The 27039-nt window shown below is 39.3% G+C and overlaps 1 protein-coding gene across 2 annotated transcripts in view; it reads right to left on the bottom strand.

Moving 5' to 3' along the window:
* The window catches only part of AFF2 (AF4/FMR2 family member 2), a 333484-nt gene that overhangs the window by 56624 nt on the left and 249821 nt on the right, over positions 1 to 27039 (bottom strand). For both annotated transcript variants that reach the window (XM_041485178.1, XM_041485177.1), the window contains exon 9: positions 23177 to 23214. In XM_041485178.1, coding sequence (XP_041341112.1) covers positions 23177 to 23214 — 38 coding nt within the window. The remainder of the gene's footprint in view (positions 1 to 23176; positions 23215 to 27039) is intronic.

Genomic DNA, 27039 nt, shown 5'->3' on the forward strand with positions numbered 1-27039 from the left:
AAAAGCCTCATAGACAATATTCTACTGTGCACCTCATTTGCACTTAAAAAAACCTGCCCTACAGACCTTATGTACTTTTAAGATTCATCTGAAAGATACATGAAGAAGTCTTCCAGTCAAAAATGTACATATTTAATGGAATTAGATCTCTAGGCAAGAAAATGTCAGAAGAAAAGGAGAAATATTAAAGTGAATGCAGGGTGCTCCTTTCTAGTGCTTTCCTGCTTTGATAAATATCTTCTGGGATGTCATTTACTAGAAAGTCATGATTTAACAAAAAGAAAAACTGCAGTATAAAATATACTCTCTTTATTGCTGAAGTAAGTTGCTATTTTCATATTTTCCCTCTGTATTCAGCTTTTGTCAGCCAGAGGCCTTGATATTTGCTTTTATATCATCCCCATTGAAAATGCAGTGATTATTGCGAAATATTCAATTGCAGAGCTCTTCTGATTGCATGGCAAGGGGAGATCATAGGAATCTGTACTGCCACAGCCCTTTCTCTGCCTTCCAGCCTCATGCGAGGGCAATCAAACTTTAAAAAAACAAGAAAAAGTAAAAGACCCTGATTGTAGTGTTCAGTAATCACCCCGGGCCCAACGGGCTTGAAAGAAATCCTCTTTATTCTGTCACATCAGCTCCAGCTGCCTGAGCTGAGCAGCAGCTGAGCATCTGCAGAGCTCCTCAGCCTCCACTGCTGGCAAAGTGGAATCTCCTGAAAGCTCTGCCCCAAGCCTCACCCTGCAGAGGTCCCTGGCCTGGTCCTGTACAGTCGGGGCACTGCCATCTATTATAACTTATTTGCAGGGTCTGCACCTCCACTAGTGATGCAGGAGGTTGTACCACAGATTGTCCCCCCAGCAGGACTTGAGAAGTACAATCCTAATTAGCTCTTCTATGGAAAACATGGCAGAGCTCTTAGAAATTCTCCCCTAGGACAACCTGACAAAAAACAAATTCTCATTAAAATCAGCGTTACTATGTGCAAGAAAATTTCAAACTCCCCTCCAAAGTAACACGGTTCTATTGGGAAAATTCAAGTAAAATATTTTGAGTTAATTTCATCTGCAATGCAATATTTTGTTTCATTAAAAATGACTGAAAATGTTTTATGTAATCAGTTAAGCCCGGAGTGCGGTCCCTGCTGAGAGCTTTAAGTTGGCTGCATCCTGTCTGTGAGGGATGTGCAGTGCAAGGCAAAGCCAGCGGAACCTTTCGATCACTTTAATAAAAGTGTGCTGCTTTCAAGGCTGTCAAAATATTTTATTTTGGTGGAGATATTTATGAAAAAAACCACTTAATATAGCTGAATTCATAAGTTTCCGTTTCTTTTCTGTAAAAAGTTGTCAATTTTTCAGACTACACTAGAATTTTCCTCATTCTTATGCATGATCAACAGTTACAGTTTTTTCACACATTTTCCCAAAAAGACCAAAAAGAATCTGCTCAGAGTTTCTAGGCTTTTCTCTACTTCTAGGTTTTGCAGTGATGTAACTATTCCAGTATTTTTCTAGTGCACACTGGCATGTCATGCAGGATTTTTGTATTTCACATATATGAGAACACATTTATTCATATATGAAGTCTTCAACAAAATGCCTTATTCCAAATTCCTTTGCATTTCCCACAACAATTCCCCAAATCCCAAATGAGTCTTCTAGTGTTTCTTGTTTCTGTACAGATTTTTAGGATGTCTTCATCTTGGCACACAGGCTGGAAAGTTCTGAATTGTCTAACCAATACTACAGAGATTATTGGGAAAAAAGGCAAGCATGGAAAATTAGGATTCCTATTTCAAGTCTTGTTTTTAGGCCACTGGACTAGACTTTTCTAGTTTCTCCTACTTTGTAAATACAGAATGCTGCTGCAGTGAAATGCAACCAGGGACATCCAGGATAACATGTGTATCTTGTTAAATGCCTGCACGTTTCATGTCCAGCTTCTCCCACACATGTATCTACCACGCTGATGCTTTGCCACAGGTTTAGTTCCCTCAGTATAAGCAGAACTCACCCTAAAGATGCTCACACTATCTCCTGGAGGGATGCTCCCTCTTTTCTGGCCATGCTGATCCTTTGGGTAACAGATGCAGATCCCTGAAACATCCCTGTCACCATCTGTATCAGCCTGCACTGCACTGCACAGAATCTTTTGCTGCTCAGAGAAAAATGTTTTCAGGCTATTCACAACCCAGTCAGACACTTCTGTATCAGTTACACTCACTCCACTTTTAAAGACTTTTTTTTAAAATGCTCAGTAAAGAGTTGCCTTTTGCAAAATGAGAAGTGTGAAGGTCCCATGTAGCTTCCTGGGATGTGTTCCATCACATTTGCTTGTTTCCACACAGAACTGAACTACAACTGCTTGCTGTGGAGGAACTGATCCAGCTCACATTAATTTGACTGAGAGCTGGAGCTGATCCTAAACCATACCCCCAAAGTGCTGCTGCTCTGAAGTATAAAAAAGTAATGCAAAACCACCACACTTCCACAACTTCATAGGGAAGCATCATACCCTTCCTTCTTCTTTCAGTTCAGCTATACTGGAAGTACTCACCACTTTAGGAGAAGATGTCTCCAAATCCTTCTGGTGGCTGTAAAGTGGCTGAACTTTACCTCAAAACATGAGCAACAGCTTCATGTCACTGACACAGTCCCTTAGGTCTATTCCTCACTGCCAGTACTGGGTCTTGAAGTCAATGTTAGTACTAAAAAGTTTATTTTGACAGGAAGTCCTAACACTGAGTTAGAAAGAGACATTTTTTTTTAAATGTAATAGATACTTCCTTCACTAAAAGTGTATTGGATTACACCAGCTTGACTCCTGTGATTCCTGGCGCAACTCAGAAAGTCTAATGCTATAAGCTTAGCTATGCCAGGAAAACTTTTATTTACATTAAATAAGTAGGATTAAAAAACTCAAACCCTTTCATTGGCAAATTAGCTCGCTTACCCCAAAGTTACAATTTATTTGTCTTTTCTCTATGTCTTGTACCTCATAGCTTTAGCTGTTAGCCCCTCTTATCATCTTGTCAGCTTTCTCTACTTTTGCAATGTTTTGGAGCAAAATTCTTTGCTGGGGTAACTCCAAAGAAATGAATAGAGATACACCAGAAAAGGTTTTCATCCATGGGGCAAACCCTTAATTGGTGTAAGATGATGCTGACCTAATGACGTAAATGCATTAGCTGTGTAATGACAGAGCAACTATCAGTAGCAGCTGTGGTCCTTTACATCCAGCCTCTGGACAACTTCAAGCAGTCAGGAGAATTTGCTGCTGCTGCTATTAACACAGTGAGCTTCTCTCACATGCTGGTTAGCCCAGCTGCAGCACTGCACTGACCTTCTCCCTGATGTGGCAAACAGACACCAAGTGCTCTGGCTCCCCAAAAACCAGGGCACTTTCTAGTGGCATCTAACAATTAAGATTTCTTTTTTTTTTTTTTTCCAGCCTGCATCAAGGGACACTGCTAGAAGTGGTAGCAATGATGTACACCAGCCTCCTGCTCATTAACATTCACTTGGGGAAAGAGATAATTTGCCTTTGTCTTTCTGAGCCACACTGAGAAATTTATTTCAGTAGCATCAGTCATATAAGATGATAAAAATGGTGCAAATCATGTAAGGGAAAAGAAGCTGCCTTAGCATGATTTGAGTGCATACAATGAATAAGGTTACCAATTAATTGGTAAAGTGCTATTTGTAATTGTTCCTGTGTGATAAATAGATTAGAACAGATGTTTTAATGTCATTTTTTTTCTCATTGCTTCACACACAAAAATGTGTGTAAAACTGAAATAAAAATGTGGTGATGCAGAAAGCAGGCTCTGGGAGATAAATGGAGAGTTACATAAGACAAAAAATATGCCACACTCACTTCCTGGAACAGAAGTCACACAAAGAGTCCAATAACTTCCCCAATATGTGCAGCAAATGACGACATGAATGAAATGCATTGTTATTAAATGTAGATAAATAAAGCCTAATCACTTCAAGCACCCATTTAGTGTTCTCCAGCCCAAGACTTGAACTGCTGAGGAGTGAACAGCAGCAGCTTAGGAAATCAAAAGCAGAACCCTGCGTTATCCTGATCCTGGGGCAGTGCCTGTCCCACTGCGGAGCTGCTGGAGGCCTGCTGTGCCTCATGCCTGGTGCCTGCTGAGCCCCAGCAGGGCAGCAAGTGGGAATCTGTATGGAGAGGAGACCCTGGCAATGCCCCACAGGGGCAGGCAGCAGGAATGTGCAGTGCTGCCACCACCGGGCAGCCACACAGGCTCTGGTGCTGGAGAGCCGCGTGTCCTCGCTGTGGTGCCATCCAGAAGGGAAGTGAAAAAGAGCAGCCACCGTGGTTGTATTCCATGGTAGAGATGGAAACTCTTTAGGACTGACATTACTTAAAACACTGCAGTCAGAACCTGATCCTGCATAACTGAATAATCCTTCATAATCTCCTGGATGTCAGAGAGGCGCAGGAGCCTGAGGCTGTGTCTCATTCCATAGGCAGCACTGCGGGCAGCATCCCTGGGCAAGGGTCACACTGGCTCACAGCCCCTGCTCAGCCCTGCCCTGGGCTCCCTGAGCTGGCAGCAGTGAGGAAAACAGGAAGGCTTCCACCTTTTTCCTGCCCGTCCAGTGCCCACAGCTCAGCTCTGAGATCTCCCAGCGACACAGCACGGGGTGTCACAAAGGGTACAGGCATCGGGCCTCTAATGACCAGTGCATGAAAAGAATCCTCCATATCCATCCTTCTAATGGTATTAAAGGAGCCACCATTACTTTTCATTTGTACAAAGTAATCTGATTGAGTGCAACATAGCTAAAATTTCATTTCCTATATCTTTATTGAAGCAATGCCATTCTTTAAAGAGAAATGTTAGCAGAAGAATAAACAGAAACTATTTTTATTGTCTAGGTTAAAAAAAAAAAAAAGAAGAAAACAGGAAGGTAGACTGGCTCCATATTAGCTTCTAATCAACCATGGATCATGATGACTTTTTAGAAAAAATATTAAAGGACTTGCAACGGCTATGTAATTAAGTTTTCAGCCTTTGGGGGGGATTTGTGTAAGTCTGACTTGAACCATTCTAGATGTCCAGGAAATCTGTTAGCTCTTACCAAAGGACAAAGATTACACACTAATTCAAAGGATGTGTACAAGACACTTATAAAATTGAATAGATGTGACAAAATTAATTAACTAATTATTTGTGGTATTTGTTTTGTGACATATGACTTCCTCCAGAACGCTCTGCTTCTATTCTCCTGCACTAAAACACAATCACCTTTTAAGAAATATGTAGTTTTATGATACAACCATGAAATAGGCTGGCATGCTCAGGTGGCATTTGCTCACAGAAACATTCCTTTTGATGTTTTCAATAGTGTCCTTTTTGTGCATAAAATATGAAAACTTCACTGAAGAAATAGGAAGGCAAACCTCAAAAGATGCTCAGATTATTACTGACAAATGCCACTGTGTGATACCACCTTGCTCAGTAGTAAATGAACTAAAGAAGTGCTAATTGCTTTGAAGTTAATGAAGACTATATTGCCTTTCAATAATTGGTGTTTGTTTAGCTACTATGATTATAGCTATCTCTTTCTCGTTGAGCAATGTAAGATGGCAGAAGTACCACCTTTTACAAGTTTTAAATCCCCGCAGAATTGACAGAAAAAGCTGAAACCACAAATTGGTTTGCAATTTTCCCTTTTCTTCCCAGCAAGCTCTGTATGGTTATATTATGAACCTTGCTTCAAACAAACTGCTTCTGACTTTTATGATCCTTTTGTGATCTAAATGGCTATCTCATAAGATATTCCACTGCAACTTCTTTTTCAATTGCTTTTACTGTGAAATGGCATTCTGGAGATTTCTGGGGACCATTTCACACTCTTATGGTATTGATTTGCTAAACCTGATGATAGGTTTATATTTAAGATGCAGTCTAGTATATGAACAAAGTGTAAAGCTTATGAAGAGGAGATTCAGGACTTTCAATAACCCCATTTTCTTGATGGGGTTTGCCTCTTTAAAGAAGGTTAGTGTTTTACCCTGAATTTCTGAAGGCAGGTTGCCATATTGACTGTGTTTCTAATTGTCTTGGAATGTTTCCATTCCACTGAATTACGGTCACAGAAAAAGTAGGGAGAAGATGACTGCCAGTAACTTGTAAATCTTCCCAACATAAGGTCAGAGCAAATACACAAAAGCACATGGGAACCTAAATGGAAAAATGTATGTGAGATTGTTCCCAGAGTTCCCACTTGCGAGGATGGCAGAGGATAGATTTACTCCTGGGGACACTAAAAAACTGACAATAAAATGAACTTCTTTGGGCTTTGGTGTTGGAGATATGCGCTTTTCCTTAAAAGACTGTTCATTGTAAAATGGTTACAGGCCAAGAAGAAACAGTTTTTGATGGAGTTATAGCACAACAATGAGTCAGAAACACCTTTATGCACAGAAGGACAGTTCTTTATTGGGCCAAACCACAAGCCCATGGCTCTACCTTTACTCTGGCAAATGTTATGAATGTAAGACATGGACCCAGTCACAGGAAAATAAAACAATAAGGTATTCACAAAAGTAGTGAGGAATACCCCATGAGCAGGGGAGTGTCCCAACAAGAATTCCAGGGTATTTTGTTTAGAAGATGGAGCAAAATCAATGCTATAAATATGAACATCAATATATACATATACCCAAGTCTATTCCACTTTTCTTCAAATGCAAGAGAACTCCTTCCTGCAGGATGGTGCAAAAGTAGGAGAATGAAGGTCTGAGACAGCTTCTGATGTTGAGGCAGTTTTTAGGTCTCTATAGACCTGTAAGTGGCAAATTAAGGAGAAGAACTGAGAAGTTCACAGCAGTGGAGTATACAGGACAGAGACAGTGGGAAATCCTTTACCCTGTAGCCAAGACACTTAGAGCAGTAATCAGAGATCATTTGACTATAGCACAAGTTGAATGTTATATGCTGAAAAAAAGAGATTTAAATGGTTTAAAAAGAGAAGCTGGAAAATGTATGCTGGAGTATAGATGAGTAACAATTCACCACATATATAATTAGATGCATGGCTTTATTATTGATGTATTTTGTAGTGTGTGCCTGAGTGATGACATGATTACATGTGACTGCTGAGTGAAGCCTAGATGAATTGCTTGTTGATATTAAACAAATGAAGAAATTCCTCTAGCAATATCTGGAATAAGTGAAGATAACACTAGTTAGAGCTGACCAGGGTCAGCTTTTGCTTACACAACAACAACCTTGCATGCTCATTTCTAAGTCTGGCCTAATGTCTGACTTCTTTCTCGCTGCTTCCAGTCACCACTATTTATTTTTTTTGCTTTGTTTTTGCATCTCTGTCCCTCAGTGGTGTAGGATCTGCACTAATCCCTTAAATGTCACGTAGACTAGAAATCTGGGATTTTTCTCAATACAATTTTCATGACAAAAAGGTACACATAAAACTAAAGAATTGCCAAGTGCTGCAAGAACACTGACAGTGGGCAGTATTTAATGAAATTCTTATGCGGTAGGCTAGAAAACAGTCAGAGCTGCAGAGCCTTTAATTGCTGGTGAGGGACTTTGAAATGTATTGCAGGGAGTCATTTGTACATTTTTGTGGCTTGCTAAATGAAAGCTTCACATGTGTGCAAAAAAGCTGAAAAGCTCATACCCTCCAGGATCTTCAGACTTCCACAAGAACTCCTGTAAGATTTGCAGCCATTTCAAGAGCTTAAAGAGTTGATCCATTCTGGTAAACTGTCCATTATAGACCACATAAATCACCCAAACCATCATCAGGATTTTATCTCTTTGCTATTATAGATCTGGCAAGAAACATCTGCCAAAACTACAGCCTAGATACTGCCACAGTAACTGAATAATAAACATGAACATTTTAGAATATCACGACTGGTTTGGATGGGAGAACAGCTTGCTAAATTAGCAAACAATACCCATGTGAGAAGGTGTACAAGTATTTTGGAGGATGGGCCAGAATATGAAAAGATCCTGATGAAGTTTCCTAATGAAACCACATAAAATTCACTGTGGACAAGCACAAAGTACTAGAGTTTATCATAAAAATTCAACAGCAAAAATACAAAGTAAGGAATGACCAGTGAGTTTGCTTTCGACAGAAAGATCAGATGGTTATAATGGATTACACACTACACATCAGTCAACAGTATCAGGTGGTTCCAGAAACATCAACCACCTTCTTGGGATGGATAAATAGAAAGTGTAGCTTCCAAAATGTGTGGTATAATTCTTCTAACCAATAGCACAGGTATGGCTCAAGCTGAAGAACCTGTTTACCTAGGAAATAAAACTAAATTTTGCCTCCCTGCTTGTAAAACAGAAGCAGGATCTGGTTTTGGGTGGTACATGAAATCTGCCTCTTTGAAGAGATGGGAACTCCTGTCCAGAGCAAGAAGATGCTTTCAGGTCTGTTCTGTGGTATCCCCACAGATGCTGAGGAAGATTTCTGCTGAACCATAATTAGAAATTTTTCTTGCTAGCAGCTAATATTTAATTCTTCATGTTTCTCTCATTTGCCTTGTTTTATTGCAAAACAAAAAGAAAAAAAAGAAAGAAAAAAAGCACACCTATATACCCCAATGTCTCATATATCTGTCTCACCTTTATCTAACAGCTGCCTGTCTGACTGTCCATCTGCCTGTCTATTTGGCTCCACAGAGATCGGTACAAACCAGACCTATATAACTGGATACACTGGAAACACCAGCATACAGTGTTTCTGTAACACATCCAAATATTTCACCTTACTTATCATCTCAGACTTTTTTTCACCAGATTAAAATTCATACCGCACTTAGATATTTTTTTTTCTTAATTTACTTTTTTTCCCCAATAGTTTTTACTGATTTTTCATACAAAGCACCTTGGGCTGTGTGTAGTCAAAGACATCTTTGTCCTGTGCACATGCAATTGTGCACTACAGGACTGCTGAAGGCACATTTCAGAGCAGGAATTAAGGTACTATATCCCCTGGGTCAGCTGAGAATAAACTAAAAGTAGAGCTGGCAAGAATTATTCTGTGATTTCCTCTGTGAAATATTTCAACATGGTCTTTAAAGATTCAACCAAACACTCCCAAAGCAAATTAAGCAGATGACATTATCCTTCCCTCTTGACTTCATGCCCTTAAACACTGAATGGAGACACTGCCAGGGTCAGATTCCCAGCTCCAGTGGAGATACAGTGACTGAAAACCAGCGCTTGTCAGCAGAATAAGAATAAATAACACTCTATCAGGGAGGGACTCAGCATCCTGGCTTTGAGAACACCACTTTAGAAAGAAGGACCCTGTAACAGTAGGAAGGCAGTTTGGACTACCAACCTGCAAAATTTGTTCAACCAAATTCATATGTAGGAGTCTCTTTTGAGCCAGTGCCTTTGTCTGGATATGCTGGCTCTCCTTATTTTAGGAAATCAAACTCCAGTTATGCTTCTTAAAATAACCAAAGACCGAGCATAAAAGCTTTACCTTTCAGATTAAAAAACTTTATGCAAATACACCAAGAGGAAACTGAACAATCCAAAATAGACAATGTTAATTTTCTGTGGCTATTCCAGATAAACATTAGCAACACACAGGCTACTTTTCAATGTTGGTATCAATATCAAAAGACTGGAAAACCTTAAAACACTGAAAGACCATCTGTGCATGCTAGCAACTGCCAAATTTGCAACTGTGGTTTCTTCCGTGCTAATTCCATATTTTCCTGATAGATTAATGGGCATCATTTATCCAGAATAAATAAATGTGGAAGGCCCGCCTTCCCCCTCCCCTGCACCTCATCATATTACTGATTTCCACCAGACCACTGAGCACATTAATGCAAGTAAGCCTCTGTCTGGTTCAGACATTATCACATTTGCTAGAGAAGAAGTGTTTGGCATTGCCAGTTTCTTAACATTGAAGTTAAAAAAAATATATATTCCAAGAACTCCAGACTGCAATCAACACAGATAAAGTGCAGTTGAAGGATTTTTCTTTCCTTTCCCTGACTTAAATGTAACCTATGTGCAAGAAAGCATAGATATTTTACACACACAACTACTCCTGTTTCACCGTGTGCATTTATCTTATTTCTTCTGAGAGGCATGTTAGACACATATATTTAGACTCCTAGCTTGCTAATTTATGCCAGCTAGTGTAAAATTATAGGGTAGAGAATAAAGTTGCAGAATCAAACCTTTATATGTGCTTTGAAGGAAAATTTTCTACTATATACAGTCAGACTTCCACAATCCACAATTTGCTAATCTTACCACTTAGCAATTTGCATTCCTGCCTGCACACGCATGCATTCACAAACATACATCCTTCACACAAGAAAATGGTATTTCAGTGAGCTCTCACATTATTCAGACTACACTGATTCCTATAAAATATATTACTGTAGCTGTGCCTCCTTATATCTAACAGCTTGTTTAATCTACAAGAAGTCTAACTACATATATCTAACACATTATCTGTCACTTGGATGATTTCATTGTGTGTTCATGGGGTGATAATTGCAAATGTGGAATGCAAATAGTATATAACCTTGTTAAATACATTTCTTTAAGAGGAAGAGATATGCCTCTGCTGTATGTTTGCTGTCCCCACTCACTGTAGCTCCAGGTTTTGCTAAGAGGTATAAGTCGATAAAGCCTGTTGGTGCATTTGCTGACATATCTTATCCTGAATGACATTATCATGACATATTACAGCTAAAAATAAATAAATTGCTAAGGACTGGGCATCCCATTGGCAAGACATGAGCTTGCCACATGCCAAGAGAAGCATGCACTCCATGGATTAGTAGGAGCAAGGCAGAGCATTGCTGCTGTGCAGGCTCTGACGGAGATGTCTATTGAAGTTCTTTGCTACTTTTGTAATAGTCTCTGTCATCTCTTCTTCCTTGTAAATACATATTAGTTTAAAAACAAAGCCTGGAAATTCCTCCAAGTGAAGCACAAGTGAGGAGCCACACAAGCTCCCTAATCCCAAGAGACAGAAAAGGAAGGTAGAGCATAGATTCACCTTCAGCCCAAAGAACTAGCAGAGGAAGTACTATGGTTTTATTTTCTACTAAGCAGTATTTCACTACTTATTACACCATTGTTTCTAGTATGGTAAATTAGCAATATGAAGGTTAAATTAACCTAAAAGAAATTACTAAAATAATCAAGGAAAAAAAAGTAATCTCCTTCTCTCCAAGACGCTTTTCTCTTTTATTTTTCTAAAGAGAGATGCAGAAAGCAGCAGTCTTATACTTTCTAAATAGCTTTCAAAAGCCTGGACTTCTCTAGAAACCTTTTGGGTTCATATTCCATTGCTTGCAACACTCTGTGCTAGATTTACTTGCTATTTGCTTAATTTTTGCATATACTAAAATTATCTTTTTCGATGCAATTTCTTTATGTTTACATCAGCGTGATGAGCAAAGTCAACCACATATATCCATAAATTAATGAGAATATGAAATAGAAACTTTAATTATTACTTAAGTAATAAACTCTGATATTAGTTAAGTGAAAACTTAATGGGGCTTAGTGGGACTTAAGGAGATGATGAAGTATTTTTGAAATGGCTATTTCCTGTTTATGGTTTTTACAGCCCTGACTGGGTCTAAAGTGACAAGAACCAAGCTGTAACATTCAAGAAGTTGAAGAAATAATATATTCACAGCTTTAGAAACACTGACTGCACCTGCTTCCTCATGCACACAGTGGCAATGTCATCATTATGAAAGGAACTGGTTATTCAGTTAAACAAATACATCAAGAACCATGAAGAAGAGGAAGAAAAAATCCAACAACCCAGAAGGCAGTTTAAAAAAAATTAAAATCTGTCAAAAAAAAAATGGAAATCCTCAGTTATAGCTTATCCAAGATTTTATGGAGGGAAGAAAGCTGCACTCTTTTGAGCCAATACTGTTTACAGTTGCTGCAATGAAAATTCTAATTTTGTGCTCTAATGAACACAAAACGATCCATAGTCAACCTTGGCAAAACTTATAATGACTGTGTAATTGAAGTGACTTTGTCACATAAAAAAAATACTTCACAAAATTGTAGGAAACTGCCAAGAAATAAAACTCTGGGATGGGCAGTCTTGGGTATGTGACACAGGCAGCCATATCATCTTTGCTGCTTGGTACATGTCAGGATTATAAAGCTGTGAGGTATTTGTCTGCAGGTGCTCTTCTTACAGCATATTAAGACTAATTGTGAATTACAATAAGTACTTTGTGGAGAATGTGTGATCCAGAATTTTCTCTTTAAAGACACTGCTTGTGCTGTTACACTCTGGTACAATCCACATGCATGGGTCATGCTATATATGGAAAGCTGCCAGGTGAATCTCTATGCACAGGTTGTGTGTGACATGGGTGGACCCTGAAAGAATTCCTCCATTTTGTAAATTTACAGAGAAAGGGCAACAAAGAGAGAATGGGATTGGCCCATTAGGGAGGATAAAGCTTTAAGCTCTGGAATGGGCAGAACATTCTCCAAAACACCAGATTTCTCCAGAAATATCTCTGGCAGAAAAGGCTAACACTTGTCTAGCAAGTTTATGCTCACTACTAGCCATGTTCTGGGCTTTTTACTCTTTGACTTTCTTCCCACCCTTCCCCATACCCTGACCTCCAGCAGGGTCCATGCCTTCATCCTCCAGCAGGCAAAGCCCTTGGCTCCCTCCCTCTGCCTGCAAGGACATCTCTCCACTGCCCAGGGATGGGCCAGGGCTGATGGAGGGAAGGTAAGGACCAGAAAAATAGAAGTTCTGTATTAGTGAAGTATGTATGTTCATATTTAACAGATGCCATGCTGAAATACAGAGGGATCAATTCATATTTGAAGTCCAAATTCTCCTCTAATCTAACTCCACTTACACAGGACTTGTATTTAAATATCATAGTTTTGATTTCAAATATGGCTGACCAAATATTTTCTATTTACTTATCACAACAATGACTTCAGCAAGCACCTGGGTAACTCCCGTGAAGCACTCTAAGACCATCCCCAAATGCAGTAGTAAAGCCTTGTTTTGAGTTTTCCTGAATGATCTGGGGATTGGGCACTGAAGCATCTTTAGAAGAAATAAATAAAAAAATCTCTTCCCATTTTCACTGTGGTAGGAATTTTTCCAGACATCAGTATTTCAGAAGACTTTTTACAGCCCTCTTTCACCTGAAGGACAAATCCGATTCGACATGAAGTTCCATTACGAAGAAACTGTTACATGTGATGACACTGGTTATTGAAAATTGAAATGAAGTGAGAGGAAGCTAACACCAACTTGTATGAAATTCTGCTGTCTTTGAATGACACAGGGAACTCAATATATCTAATCATCAAAGTGAAGCCCATTGGGAACCAAACTACAGTTGTATTGCAGAAGGTTGCTACTTGATTGCTAGACCCAAAAGTGCTAAGCCATATGCCACTTATTTCTGTGTCTAAATAGCTTACTGTGATTGATACTGAGAGTGGCTCTCCTCTTCACAGAGAAACAATCATGAAAACAACAGGAATTAGGGTACAGTGGATACAGATTATTTTTTACAATCCTAATTTTCAACCCTGTCAGTTCCCTGAGCTTAATGTAATTTATTCTTTAATGAATTCTAGCACATGCTCTGTATTTCCCCAGCAGAACACTAGCTTTTGCACAGACCTTAGCGTGCAAGCTGCACCCAGTATTTTTGTCTCTTGCAGCTGTTGGTGTGTGGCCAGATGAGCCTGATTACAAGGGTTCGCTGTTGGCCTTGAGTGCAAAAAAATTTCCCTTCATTCTTTAGAGAGATTTTTTTTTCCACTGTCCTTGTGCCAATCTCCTTGATTTTTCTTCCTCACTAATCTGTCTCTCTGAATCAGCCTTTTCCCAGCTCTCCTGCAGCCTCCCCACGCTCAAAGTCGCTCCAAGGTCAGCGGCAGGCCCTGGTCCGCGGCTCCCAGCTGCAGGCACAGCGCTGTGTTCACAATATGCTCACTTTCCACTTGACGAGGCCTGGAAGCCGCTGCACGGATCTGAACTGGGGTGCTGTGGTCAGAGAGCGTGGGGCTGTCACAACACGGCCCTTCGGCAGTGACAGGGCTGCTGCAGGAGCTGATGCTCCCATTACAGGGCAATGGGAGAGCTCAGTGCAGAACACAGCACAGAAATCAGCTCCGACATCACAAGCACCCCCGCCCCAACTATGCTAATCTCTTCTTTCATCCACGATCTCTGCTAGTCACATAGTGTTACAGCAAAGAGCTCCGCACTTAAAGGCATATCTGCAGCTTTCCTGCCACTATTGATAAAAATGTTTAATACTCTTGTTAGGAGGCGCAATTTGATTACCGAACTGTTATCCAACAAATCCTGAAAACAATTCAAAGTAAATTTCCCTAATATGTCTATTTTTCTATCCTGCCAGAAGGGTTGCTAATGAATTTGCTGCTTGAATGCACAGACAGATTGGGAACTATAACTGTGCTGGCCTGGGCAACATGGCACTGGCACCAAAAACCTATTTGTACCCATGCAAAGTTCTCTCTAGAGTATGTCTTTCATCCAGAGGTGATTTTCCAATAAAATCAGCCTCGATTATTGCAAGCGCAGGAGCAATCCCTGAGGGAGTATATCAGGCAATTCAATACTAGGAAATGTTGTACTAGGCAAAATTAACCTTGTAGCAGTGTTATTTCCTGAAACATTATCTAGCTTTGCCTTTCTTTCTTATTCATTGATCATAAATGACTGGATTTTTTTCCTACTTCTTTCACTTAGAACAAGATCATTATTTTTTGTAGTTGTATTTAAAAAAAATGCTTGAATGACACCTGTTTTCCTTTTATTTCACTTACTGCCAAAGTAAAGGGCCTTTTACTGTATAGCAGCATGTTTTTTGGGGCATTTAAAATGTCGTAACAAGGAGGACCAAGTTTACTCAGTCCTATTTTCTTGATCATGCTAAACAGAGGAATCCTGCTAGATATATAATCACAAGGCCAAACGAGAAAGACAAGGAAACTTCATTGTCCCCTTGCACACCAACAAGAAGTAGGAGAAATGCCAGTGAAATTTGTGGAGTTTTACAGTCCAAAGGACAGCAGGCACAGGCCCACAGATTTCAAAGATACAGCTGGGGAAATAGAGATTACAAGGATAAAGCTACTGCACTGTAGCTTTATCCACTGCCTCCTACCAAGCTCTCCAAGGCAGGGATCTTCATCTGGAGAGTGTCTGGAACATGCCTGAATCTAACTAAACCATATAGTCTTACACACACTCTAACAGTAACAGTTCTGCTCTGGTTATTTATCTTCCAGCAACACAAAAATGGTCTAACAGTGAAATTCAGGGGTACGAGATCTGAATGCTGGCTCCTTTGCTGGATTCAGCCAGCTCTACTGAAACCAGCAGCACAGGTTCTCCCAGTTATATCAAGATCAGGAACTTCCTTCAGTTTTCTTAGCATTTGTTGATTGGTTGCAATACCGGAAACACATTTTTAAAGCACAAATATAAAAAAGATCAGAGGTAGTTAGAAAATAGTTGTAATTTGAAGCAACACCCAAAGCAAACATTTGGAATAATGGTTTGAATAAATGCTAAGTAATTTAAAATTAAAAATAATATCCAGGAAGACAAATATAAAATCTAAAATGATCAAAACCACAGGATGAGTGAGGAGGAACAAATGGGTTCTTCTTTGATCAACAGCAGATACATGCTAAAACTGGAAAAAAAATATTGACATAAACTAACTTTTTTACCCATCAAAAAGAGTCAGGAAAAATAAAGTTTTGCTTGGCTCTAACTTTCATTTTTTCACAACTTTTAAAAATGGAGCAAAATTTAATCTTGACAAGCTGCATCACAATGAAGGTGCAAAAATGTTTTGAAAAATAACAAAAGTGACCCAGTTAAAACAAAAATACTTTTTTTTCCCCATCAGCTGCAAGACTCCTGACAAACTTTAGAGAAATGCGTGATTAGCCTTGATCGTCTGGCACCTACATGTCCCTGTAAATACAAATGTAAGGACTCTCCAGGTGTCTGAAGTTCTGTGATGGCCACAGCACCTCGGCAGCTGAGGGGCATCTCACAGCTGCATACAGCCAGCGGTGCTTGAGATTGATGGTGTGCACTCAGATGTGTAAGAGATAAGCTGAAGGAGCTCTCAGGGTCTGTCCATCTCGTTGTCTTGTAAGCAAACAGCGTGCACTACACGGGCCATGCGGTAATTGAACCTCCCCTATAAATTACGCAATCAAATCGGAAGCGTTTCGCTGTAAAAGCGCATTGCGCTCATTTGAAAAACGTGTGCTCTCTCCAGGTACCTGTTGTGGTGGTAGCTGAAAACCTTAATAAAGCACTACCTGTTTTATATTTCAGAGCCTACCAATGTGACTCATTTGTACAGTTTTAAGTCCAAACAAACTGCTAGTCAACTAAATTATAACTTATTACCACAGGCTACAGACTTTTAATACATTCTGTGGTTGGAACAGGACTGATTTACTGCTTTGGGCCCTGCCAGTAGTTATCATGCATCATTTCACTAGAAATAAAAATAGCCCTACTGTGGTTATCCTTTGGACTGATAAAAATTTATCTAACAAGATGTATCAGAGGAACAAATTCAGAAAATAAAGGTAAAATATTAAATAGACTTATTATTTTATGTCTAAAGTACTACATCTTGCAGCTGCTGTGATGACTTTGGAATAAAGCAAATGGTACTGCAAAAAGGAAGAAAGATCTAAAGGAGCAATTGAACTCTGATAAAACCACATGGGGATAGCTGAATTGTCAGAGCTTTGCAAGAGTCAAAATTTACATAAAAATCAGTATTTAGGGATTAATGCAATATCATCAAAAAAGATTTAATATGTGCGTTTCTTTGCAAACAGTTGAAAAGCAGGAGTTCTATAATCCATTTCCAACACTAACCTTTAACTTGTGAGAGTAAAGTAATCCTTTGCAACATTTCACATTCTGCTGAGGAAATGTAGCCCCTAAACAAAGCCCACTGGAGATCAGCAGCAGCCTGTGCCTCTTGGTTCCACTGCAGGTGCTGACCCTGTGGGTCTGTACAGACTGCACCACGGGGCCCAGCTGGCAGGATCTGGGGCATTTTGTGAGATTTTGGAGGGGCTTTATTGCTGGTGCAATAAACCAATCCCATTGACCAACCATTGCCCCTCTGAGGATTCTTAAATGGACAGACTAGGAAGATCAGGGGCTAAAGAACATTGTCTATAATTGACTGTAAGTGGGCTTTTCCCTGGATTTCTGCTGGGGATTTGAGTGCTTTTGCATGCTAGACTTAAAGTATTAAAACATAAATATGAATGGATTTCTTTGAGAAATGAATATGGGCAGGCAGTTTAGGCACTATGTTATAATGGATTTTTAGAACTAATTGAATTGGTGCTGTCTGATTTAGTAGTTCACCAGAAACAGTCTGAAGAGAAATGCCAGGAAGGAAGGTTTAGAATCAGAGATAAACAGGTGGCATGTGGAAATTGCTTATAGCAGGTTTGGGGTTTTTGTTTCTTTAAAAGTGGTTTAAGTCCTTTAGTAAATGTCCTGTACATATAGAGAAATGTCTGTGGGTACCAATGGCCCACAGGTGCCTGTGCATCCATGTATGTACATATATATATATATATATATGAATATATACACAGAAGGATGGAATAATTTGGGTTGGAAAGGATCTTACAAAGGTCAGCCCAACCCCCCTACACTGAGCAAGGACATCTTCAACCAGATCAGGCTGCTCAGAACCCTGTCAACCTGATCTCGAATGTTAAAAACCTTTTCCTTATATTGAAGTTAAATTGACCCTCTTTCCCATACATATATGTGGCCATCCTCCCATACAATTATCCATGAATGGGAGGCTTTTTCAACCTCGTCATGACACACTTTTTTAATCCCTTTTTAAACACAGGCCAGGAGATACCTGCAGTGGAAGAGCTGCATGTGTACCAATAGCATGCTGCCTCTTCCCTACTTCTATTGGGTACAAGTGCCTGATCTGGCTGGTCAAAAACAAAACAACTTTCAGAGTCAGCCCACTGGCCTGCATTTTTGCCAGTGGGAGCAGGAGATCTGTCTACGGTTACTGCTATTGCTGCATACATTAAGTGACCCTCGGAGCCTGACCTGCTCGCCCTCCTGCTTACTGAGTCAATAAGAAAATCCTTTGGCTCTGCATGACTTGCTTAGACCTCAGACCTTCCATGCAGAATAAGGTCTAGCCAAGGAGGCAAAAACAAGGTGCCACTCCAGCTGGTAAAACAAAGATATTTTTAAAGTGCAGTCAGGAGAAACAGGCACTCCTATCCCATGTATAATCAAGGATGAAAAGGCCACGAAAAATACCACTGCGCTTTGCAAATGAGAGGTCAATTGAAATGTCAAGATATCAAATGTTAATGGATTGCATTTCCAATGATGGTTGGGACAGAAAACCATACCAAGTCAAGTCAGATGCCCTTCAGAGGAGAAGATGAATTTTATGGCAGGAAAAGACAATAAACACCAGAAATCTTGCTGGTTAACAAACTTGTGGCTGATGGAAAACAAATATATTTTGCAGCAGGATTTTAACACAAGCTATAATCTCAAAACATGTATCTGGAAGTCATTAAAACTACAGCAAATTTAAGCATATGCAGGTGTTTGGGGAAAATGCCATTACTTTCTACTGAAGATTTTAAAAGGGACTATAAAAGAAAGGAGTATAAAGGACACTCAAGGAAGGCAATGTTTTCTTCCCTGAAGCAAGAAGTTGCTTCCAATATTTTCACAGTTCTACAGAATTTCATGGACTACATAACTACACTCTTAAGAGCATTCATTTTCCTTTTAAAAATTCTAATTTCTTTCTTACAAAACCCTTGCATTTTATAGTGTTGGATGACATCAAGTTTTAGCCAAACCATTCTTTCACCTGCCCACATCTTCCCAAGGAATCCATCTGGCCATTTTTACAAACTGTAATCTCATTTTAGACATTTGTTTAGAGTGACATTATATTCAGTCCATAGTCAGAAGGGCTTTGCCATGCAAATAACTCATCTCTTTGTATGAAGACCTGAAAAGAACATGATAATCTTCCTAACGCTGTTTCTGCCCAACACAGCAGACATAGAGTCTTCCTATCAATAGCAGGGAGACTTGCCTTGTGTCTGTATAGTTCACTGGTGGGCTAATCCACATTATTAGTGGATCTGGAAGATTCCTTGGTCTATGCAACAGAGGATGTAATATCAAGAATAAAGAAAAGTGACTCATAATTTTCTCTTTTCTGAAAGAATAACTACTTGAGTGGATTCCAGTGAAAATATGAGGAAAAGGGTTTAAAACAAACAAAAAGATTGGTTTTCCCCACACTATGGTGCTCAATGTCACACAACATTGTGGTGACAGGAGGTATAAACTGACTTCACGAAAGACTGCATGGAAAGCCTCCTAAACACAGGATGTGTGTTTCTGGAAGTGCAAAATGCTGTGTGCAGGAAGGTGGGAGGATACTCTCCATGGAGGAGGTCTCTGTAATTGCTGTTCTTTGCCCCCCACCTTCTGCTGCTGGCAGAGGCAAAGCCCTGGGCTGGCTGACCTCCAGTCCACGTTAGTGTCGAGGCTGCCAAGCCAAGTGCATCTGTACTTGAGAGGGGGGACTACCCTGGATTTGGGGGGATCCTGCAGCTCAGCCCGCCTCAGGACAAATGATGTGATCCAAGTCAACACGAACATAATTCCTCTAAATTTTATGCTGATGTGAGCTCCCATTGTCCACACAAGTTCAGAAAGAAATCCGTGTTTCAGAACAAAGCTATAGTGGGGTTTTAATTATATCACTGTTTTTCCCCTCTTGCAGCAAATAACAGGGTATATAAAAGATCAGTTCCTCTGGATCTGCCCTATTTCAAAACCATCTCTCATGTAACAAATCTTTAGAAATCAGAAACCCTCCACAGAGAGAAATTGTTTAAGTCATGTTACCTCTTTCGGATGCAGGGATAGGAACAGCTTGATAAGGACCAGCAAGTAGATAAGCATGTAGGACTTCACATCCAGGAATCCCTTTTGTACCACAGACTCTCAGTGTAAACATGGATAAAATCAATGGAAGAAAGCAAGTGCTCCTTACATGACAAGGCCAGGAGAGCATGAATCAGTTATATGTAATGGATTGAGCAGATATGGGGCCCACCTTGGTGTCATACACCCTCAAAAAAGGGTCTTTTGCTTTTGGGGGAAAAAAAAAATCAGTTCTGCAGATACAGAGATTTCTTAGCTATTTTCTGAGTGCTTATTTATAGTAATATTATGTAAGATGATGCTACCAATACATAAAGATGAGTTCTGAGGATGCCTTGTACCTTCCAGTACTACAAGCACCACGGAACTGAAGCCAAGCCTCCTTTCTGAAGCAGCCAAGTGCCACTGCACCTACTTGGGCCATCAGGAAGCTCCCAAGATAGTCCGAGCACCAACATACCCTTGGGCATTGAGAAACCAGCTGCTTGGCTGCCTTACTGAACTGCAAAAAGAAAACTTCCTTGTTTTTCCCCCTTCCCTTGTATTTCCGCCTTATTTAATGCTGTAGGGATTCTAGAGAACATAAAAGAACAGTGAAATTCCTACCAAATATTACACCAGCAACATTAATGAACTGAGCAATGAAAAGTAAATAGACCATTTCTATAGAAATCTTCATCGTGCTCCTAAACTAATACATTAAATGGTGGCACTATTGGCTCTGTCCAAGGACTTTATATAACCTACAGTCTTTAAAAGGAAGTGATTTTTACTTCAGTTTTGGAACACAAGAACTATGTCAGCATAAGGTAAAAACAAGGAAATTTTTTATGCTAATGACAACTGCGAATATTTTATATATATATTTATATATGTAAAAAAATATATATATTATAGCAGATGTCAAATGCAGTTAGATTCAACTCTACTTATTAGTGCATGGCTTTTAGCCAAAAGCAATTCACATTTGCAGAAGTGTACTCTCACATATGTCTTAATAATAAAAATGTGTTTTTAAAAATGTATGTGATAAGTCACATATGGTAGAAGGAATCTGTACAGCTTTCAGCCCTTATGACAATGGAAGCTACTAACTTTATTTTGCATAGCTGAAGAACATTAAAATTCAAGTGAAATTCTCCTTGACATTTGAGAGCTACAAAAGCAGCAACCAAAAGCTGGCCAAGCCTGGGCTGTACTAAGCGTGGCTCTGACACTTATATAAATGCAATCCATGGCTACTACTGCTATCTTAAAGACACTTTTCTTTCTTTTACTCAGAGAGCTTTAGCATACACTCATACTTGTACACAGGTACCTTAAATGGTTATGTCACTGAACAAAACTAGGCAGATTTTTCAGCTGTTTTGTTATGCACAGTGTAATTAATGTGTATAATGGATCCCCTAGGGTACTAATTGAAGCTGCCACCATGAGCATAGTCAAGGAGAAGTTAAACAACCAGTTGGGGGCAACATGCAGGGTGAAATACACACATGTAAGGGGAAAGAGTGAGACTGTCCATCTGACCTTCTTTCATCTCAAAATGTTACCCTTACTCAAGTCCTATAAAAAACAACCTAAATCACCCTTTCCCCCCAACTCCCAAATCTTCCTGGTGGATTTACTTGGCTTCAGTGGCACATACATTCTATTTAATAACTGCAGTGCTCAATGCCTCTGTTATAAGTGGGAAGATACACTTCGGTTGAGTCATTCTTGAGAATTTGACTCAAAATGTATTAAAAAAGTGTATGATTGATAAATGATTATTTTGGAACTGTTCCCCAGGAATTTCATCACCTTGCAACTCCTGGATCCTGTATAATGTGAGGTGAAAACGCAGCTCATTTCACTCTCTATTAAACAACCCCCAGCTAACAATGACTTTAATTCAGCTTGCACTGAATTTGAACTAGCCCTATAGGCAAGAAAGGTCCCTTGTCTTATTACAAGTTTCACATGCTATCAGGTTCTTGCTGGATCCTATTTCTAATTTTTATCAGACTGAATGAAACATAAGGAGAGAGTGATTTATGGTCATCTGACATATCGCCTAATCACTCCAAGGAGTGTTCATACACATTTTGTGTTCACTTTATAAGGTGTGAATGACTATACATGATGGAATCCAAGTGACAAATAGAACTGTACTCTTCTGTTATGTGAGCTAGAACACAATGACTGGGGAGTCCTGTCAGTGCATGCTCTTACAAACACAAACCCACTCCAGTCTAAAAGTCAGCATTATCAGCAAACTGCTAAAAAAATAAGAACTCTGTCTTTAACAGGAATATACAGTTACTGGGATGTAGTTAAACTGCTATGAATACCTACTGAAGTTTAAATATGTGTTTTTATTGGTACATAAGAGCCCATTAGGACTGGAGTATTCATTATTTAAGCAGAATAACTGATGCTGTTAGCTTTAACTGAAAATGCCTTTTCTCAAAGAGCCAGGACATCTATACAGCAACTTTCTTAATTCAATGATATATGGTTGAGTGTTGCTGCTAGTGCCCTAAGATTTAAGAACTTATCATAAAATGCCCTTGAAATTGCTCCCTGGTAGCTTGCTCATCCTTCACAAAGCGCTGTGCAAAGAGCACACATGCATGTGTGTATGGTGTAAGAGAGGCACATGCACAGAGGGAGAAAGCTCTTCATCAACATGATAGCAAAGCCTTGATACATAGGTGCAAAAGATTCCCATGTGCCCAGAAATTATTTGGCACATTCCCAGTTATTTCCCCCGTCAGACCTTCTCGAGGATTGCAATTAAAAATCATAATCTTTTTTGCATGTAAAAACCTCCCCAAGGCTAGAAGCGCTATGTATTGAGTATGATTGTGATTATTTGGCAGCTATTCATAGACAACACATTAATTTATGGAAACGGGATGAAACTTAAGGAGTGCAATCATTAGGGACACATGAGAAATCGAAAGCTTTCCTCAATGATACTGACCTTTTTACTACTATGATTAGGGGCAACATGAATTCTATTGTCTCTTTCATCACCCCTCTTACAGTCTTTTTAGTCATTGTATACAACAATGTCATTAAACTTGCATTTTCAAAGGGATATAAAAATAACTTACTTTACAGGAATGTTTCTCAATTTTGTCTTTTCGGCAGCCTGTAAACACAAGAGGGGTGGGGAAAACAAATCATTAAGCAAGAGCCACACCAAAGCAAGCAAACATCAGCCATGGGAGCTCTTCACCAGCAACATCCCAGACTGTGGGACCATTCAGAGAGATAGTGCTGGGTCTGAAAGGCTCCTGTCCCAGTTTGTGATATCAGTGGGGTTTGTTTATTTTTAATGGCCACCAGTCTTTAGCAACTGCTCATTCAGGGCTGTTACTTCATTTCCCACTCTGAGGTCTGGCCCCTTCGTCACAAGCTATCTGTCCCTATCAGGAGCAAGAACAACAACAGGAAGAAATAGAGGGAAGAACAGATTCCATTTCCAAAACTGTTTTTATTCACCAGCAACAGAAAAGGGCAAGAGATGACCAAATGTTCAGATCAATTTCCTCTTGTGAAACCTTTGAGAAAACACACTCCAAATCATCTAAATGAGTAAATCTTTGGGCCCCTCGGCCTGCACCACCTCAGACATGGAGCCTGGTTCCAGTTTATTGCTGAACCCATTGATCTGTGTACAGTCCATTTATCATTCATGAAAAGAGCCAGTGATCTTCACAGTATATTAGAAGAAACAACTCAGATCATCTGTCAACGGCCCTCTTATTTCTGTTTCCCTCTCCACGGGGATTTCATCTCCTTCGATTCTTCTTGAATTAAAATGTTGCTAAGCAACACAGCTGGGGGCAGCGATGGCAGCGCCGCGCCAGTCTATCACACCGCTTAAGCCGCTCGAGATGTTAGCGGAGACTTCTCCCTTTAATGCTTCTCTGGCGTAATTATGTAATCTGAACCGACCTTGCATCCCACTCTTGTTTTGTTCAGAATAGGTAAATAATATTTTAAAGGAAGAGGGATGGAAATATAACTGGCAGAGAAAGCTAGTGTCGTATCATTTCGGAGAATTCCTCCTGGTGTTTGCAGAACAAGGCTGTAATAGATTTAAATGTGGAAAGTGGTCAGATGGTTGGTGAGATTACAAGCACAGAGAGTAGCGAGAGGCAGAATTAAGACAACTGATCCATAAACCCATTACAGAAAGGAAAGTTTTAGTGCCTAATTACCTCCAGAGGTATTTTAACAAAGCGTGCCGACATTTAGGAAAAGGGTTATGGTGAGGAACTTTAACCTCTGCTGTACTTAGAGATGGAAATAAAATGGTTCCTACATAGGAAGTGTGAATATTAGTGGTTCAGAAATATTCTCATGTAAGCCCTTGAAAAATTAAATCCTTTATGAAAAATTATGAACTTTTGAGGCCTCTGGGATCCGCACAACTGGGTTCCAAATTTTGCCAGAATGAATTTTCCCTTGAGATCTACAATGGGGCTAGTTTTTCAAAATACCTGCTGTTTTGGCACTTTTTCCTCCCATCATAGCAAAGGTAATATCTGCATTTAAATCCATGAAAATCCCTAATAATGATTTTAAAATTTGGGAGAAAGAATGAGAGCTTGTGAGAGCTTGGATGGTGCAACGGCAATCCTCTGGGCTGGCTCCCAACTTGCAAAGAAAAATGTGTTTGTTTCAGCTGGATTATATTTTCCATCTAAAGAATAAATCAACGAATGCATGATAGAAATCAATTACATTAATTGTACAGTAGGGGTGCTAAATAAAACACTTAAACCTCAGGAAATGCTCAACTTCAGATTGCACAAGTAATTGAGAAAAACCCAAGCCTAATTATGCCTTCTCAAACAAGCTTATGATGAAATGGGGTCCCTGCCTCAACAGTGAGATAATGTGATTGTGTCTCTTTCCAATAGTTCTCTGCAAATGCAGAGTCAGATGCATGCTATTAAGAAATTTTCTAAGTCATAAACTACACGTAACAACACAAAAATGCTTAATTTAAAATGAACTTAAACCCCATCAAAAATGGCATTTCAGTTTCCCAAACTTCCCACTAAAATCCAAGTTTCAGTGCCATCCTGCAGGAGACTAAAATTATTTTTAAAGCTCAAAAACATTCTTCCACAATGTCAGAATTTTATTTTAGACTGTAGAGTGGTATTTTCTTTGACTCTTCTATATACCAAATAGCTGGACCATAACAATTCTGAGTTCAAGCATGTGAAACTTGCATCTAAATCAAGGTTTTCCCCTGAATTATTCAAAAAATCACTACACAAAACCAGGTATCAAAATACAGATAAAGAAGAGGAAATAGCAGAGAGGAGAGTGTCTAGGATCACAAGTAAATAATGATAATGCAGATTTAATACAAAGTACAGCAGAATATATTCTGGAGAGCACATGCGCGATGGTGTGAGCTAAACTGTTTACATGAAAGATTAAAGAAGATGAAGATATTTCAGAGAGTGAGAACTGGCAATGTCAAAGTCACAGAATATTAAAGAGCAGAGTCTAAACTGCATGTTTCATTTTTGACCACTTAGCTATGTCTATCACAACCATTTACCCTGAAAGAAAGGTAGCAGTTTCAGGAAGAAAGAACTACAGATATATTTTGTTTTATTGGACTGTGAACCTTCTAGCACATATCTTTCCCTAGATTTTTACATGGAGAATTGCCACCTTTTTTTTTCCTTTGTTGCCAGAAAGTCACACTTTCCTAACTCTTAAGAAAAGGCAGATGCTGGAGGAACAGTGTCCTTCACACAAATGCTTGCTTATACAAAACTGAAAAACCATTACAAGTGCTTGGGTTAATCCACATGCCAGCCCAGTTTAATGTTGGAATCTCAGACAACTGGTCATTTCCTGTTACAAAGGATTCACTTTGAGTGGGATCACGGTGATGTCAAACACAGCACACAATACGCCAGGGATTCCATCTGAGAAAGAAATGCAGGATCTGTCCTTCTGTTTTTATTTGTCTTGTAGGTGTTGCTCATTCATTTTTCAAAGCGTATTTGTTGCGATATCATGAGCATGCCCAGTGGCAGAAGATAAAGGAAGGCAAAATCAAAGTGACATTGAGTAACTCTACACATTAGGCTTTGATGCAGAAACATATTGTTTGAAAATATTTGGTGTGCAGCAGGTCTGTCAATTAGAGCTAATTATTTTTCTCTGATCAGGAAGAATGCAATCTTGTTTTAGGCAGGTTTCTTTGAAATGCATGTCTTTTATATAACTTCATTATAGGAAAATACTCCTTCCAAATTACTTCTTTTCTCAACTGCTTAGCTATTGACTCAAATTGTCTGTGTTGAGTAGTTCTCTGCTTTGATAATTAACTTTTGATCATTACTGAATTTAGCAGCTCTAGTCAGATGTGTTCGTAGCCATCCTCCTCAACTATTTCAGTGTTCATCGCCTTTAATCTTTGAACAAAATGATCTCATTGAGCCTCCATCAGCCTTGCTACTCAGTTAATAATTCCTATTTCTCATCTTCACAACTGAGTTTGATTTGTTTTAGACTTGATGCAAGCTTTTGATTATTAATATTTAAGATATTTCAAAGACAAACACATTTTAAGAGTTATTTTTTTAATCTTATATTCCTAGGCCTTTACAAGTAAGAAGTTGGTTTTAACTTCACAATGACTCCTAAACTTCATGTATTAAAAGTATTATCTAGAAACAGAGCAGGTGGAAGGTCCCTAAACCCCCATATATGTGCCCTGAGTGACAGACGCTGCTGCCAAAGATTGAAATGAAATTGGACTGGTATAATGTAATATTCAATGGGTGTTAGGAGAATTACATCATGGGACCTTTGCTAATTTTGAGCTTGAAAACATGCATTAAAATAATTTAGGATGATTAGAAAATGGAAGTCAGAGTGAACCAGACAATCATTCCACTTTAATTTGTAATTTTCTTCTGATTTTTTTTTAACA

Source organism: Pyrgilauda ruficollis, unplaced genomic scaffold, assembly GCF_017590135.1.
Source record: "Pyrgilauda ruficollis isolate IOZ18807 unplaced genomic scaffold, ASM1759013v1 scaffold7, whole genome shotgun sequence".
Taxonomy (NCBI): domain Eukaryota; kingdom Metazoa; phylum Chordata; class Aves; order Passeriformes; family Passeridae; genus Pyrgilauda; species Pyrgilauda ruficollis.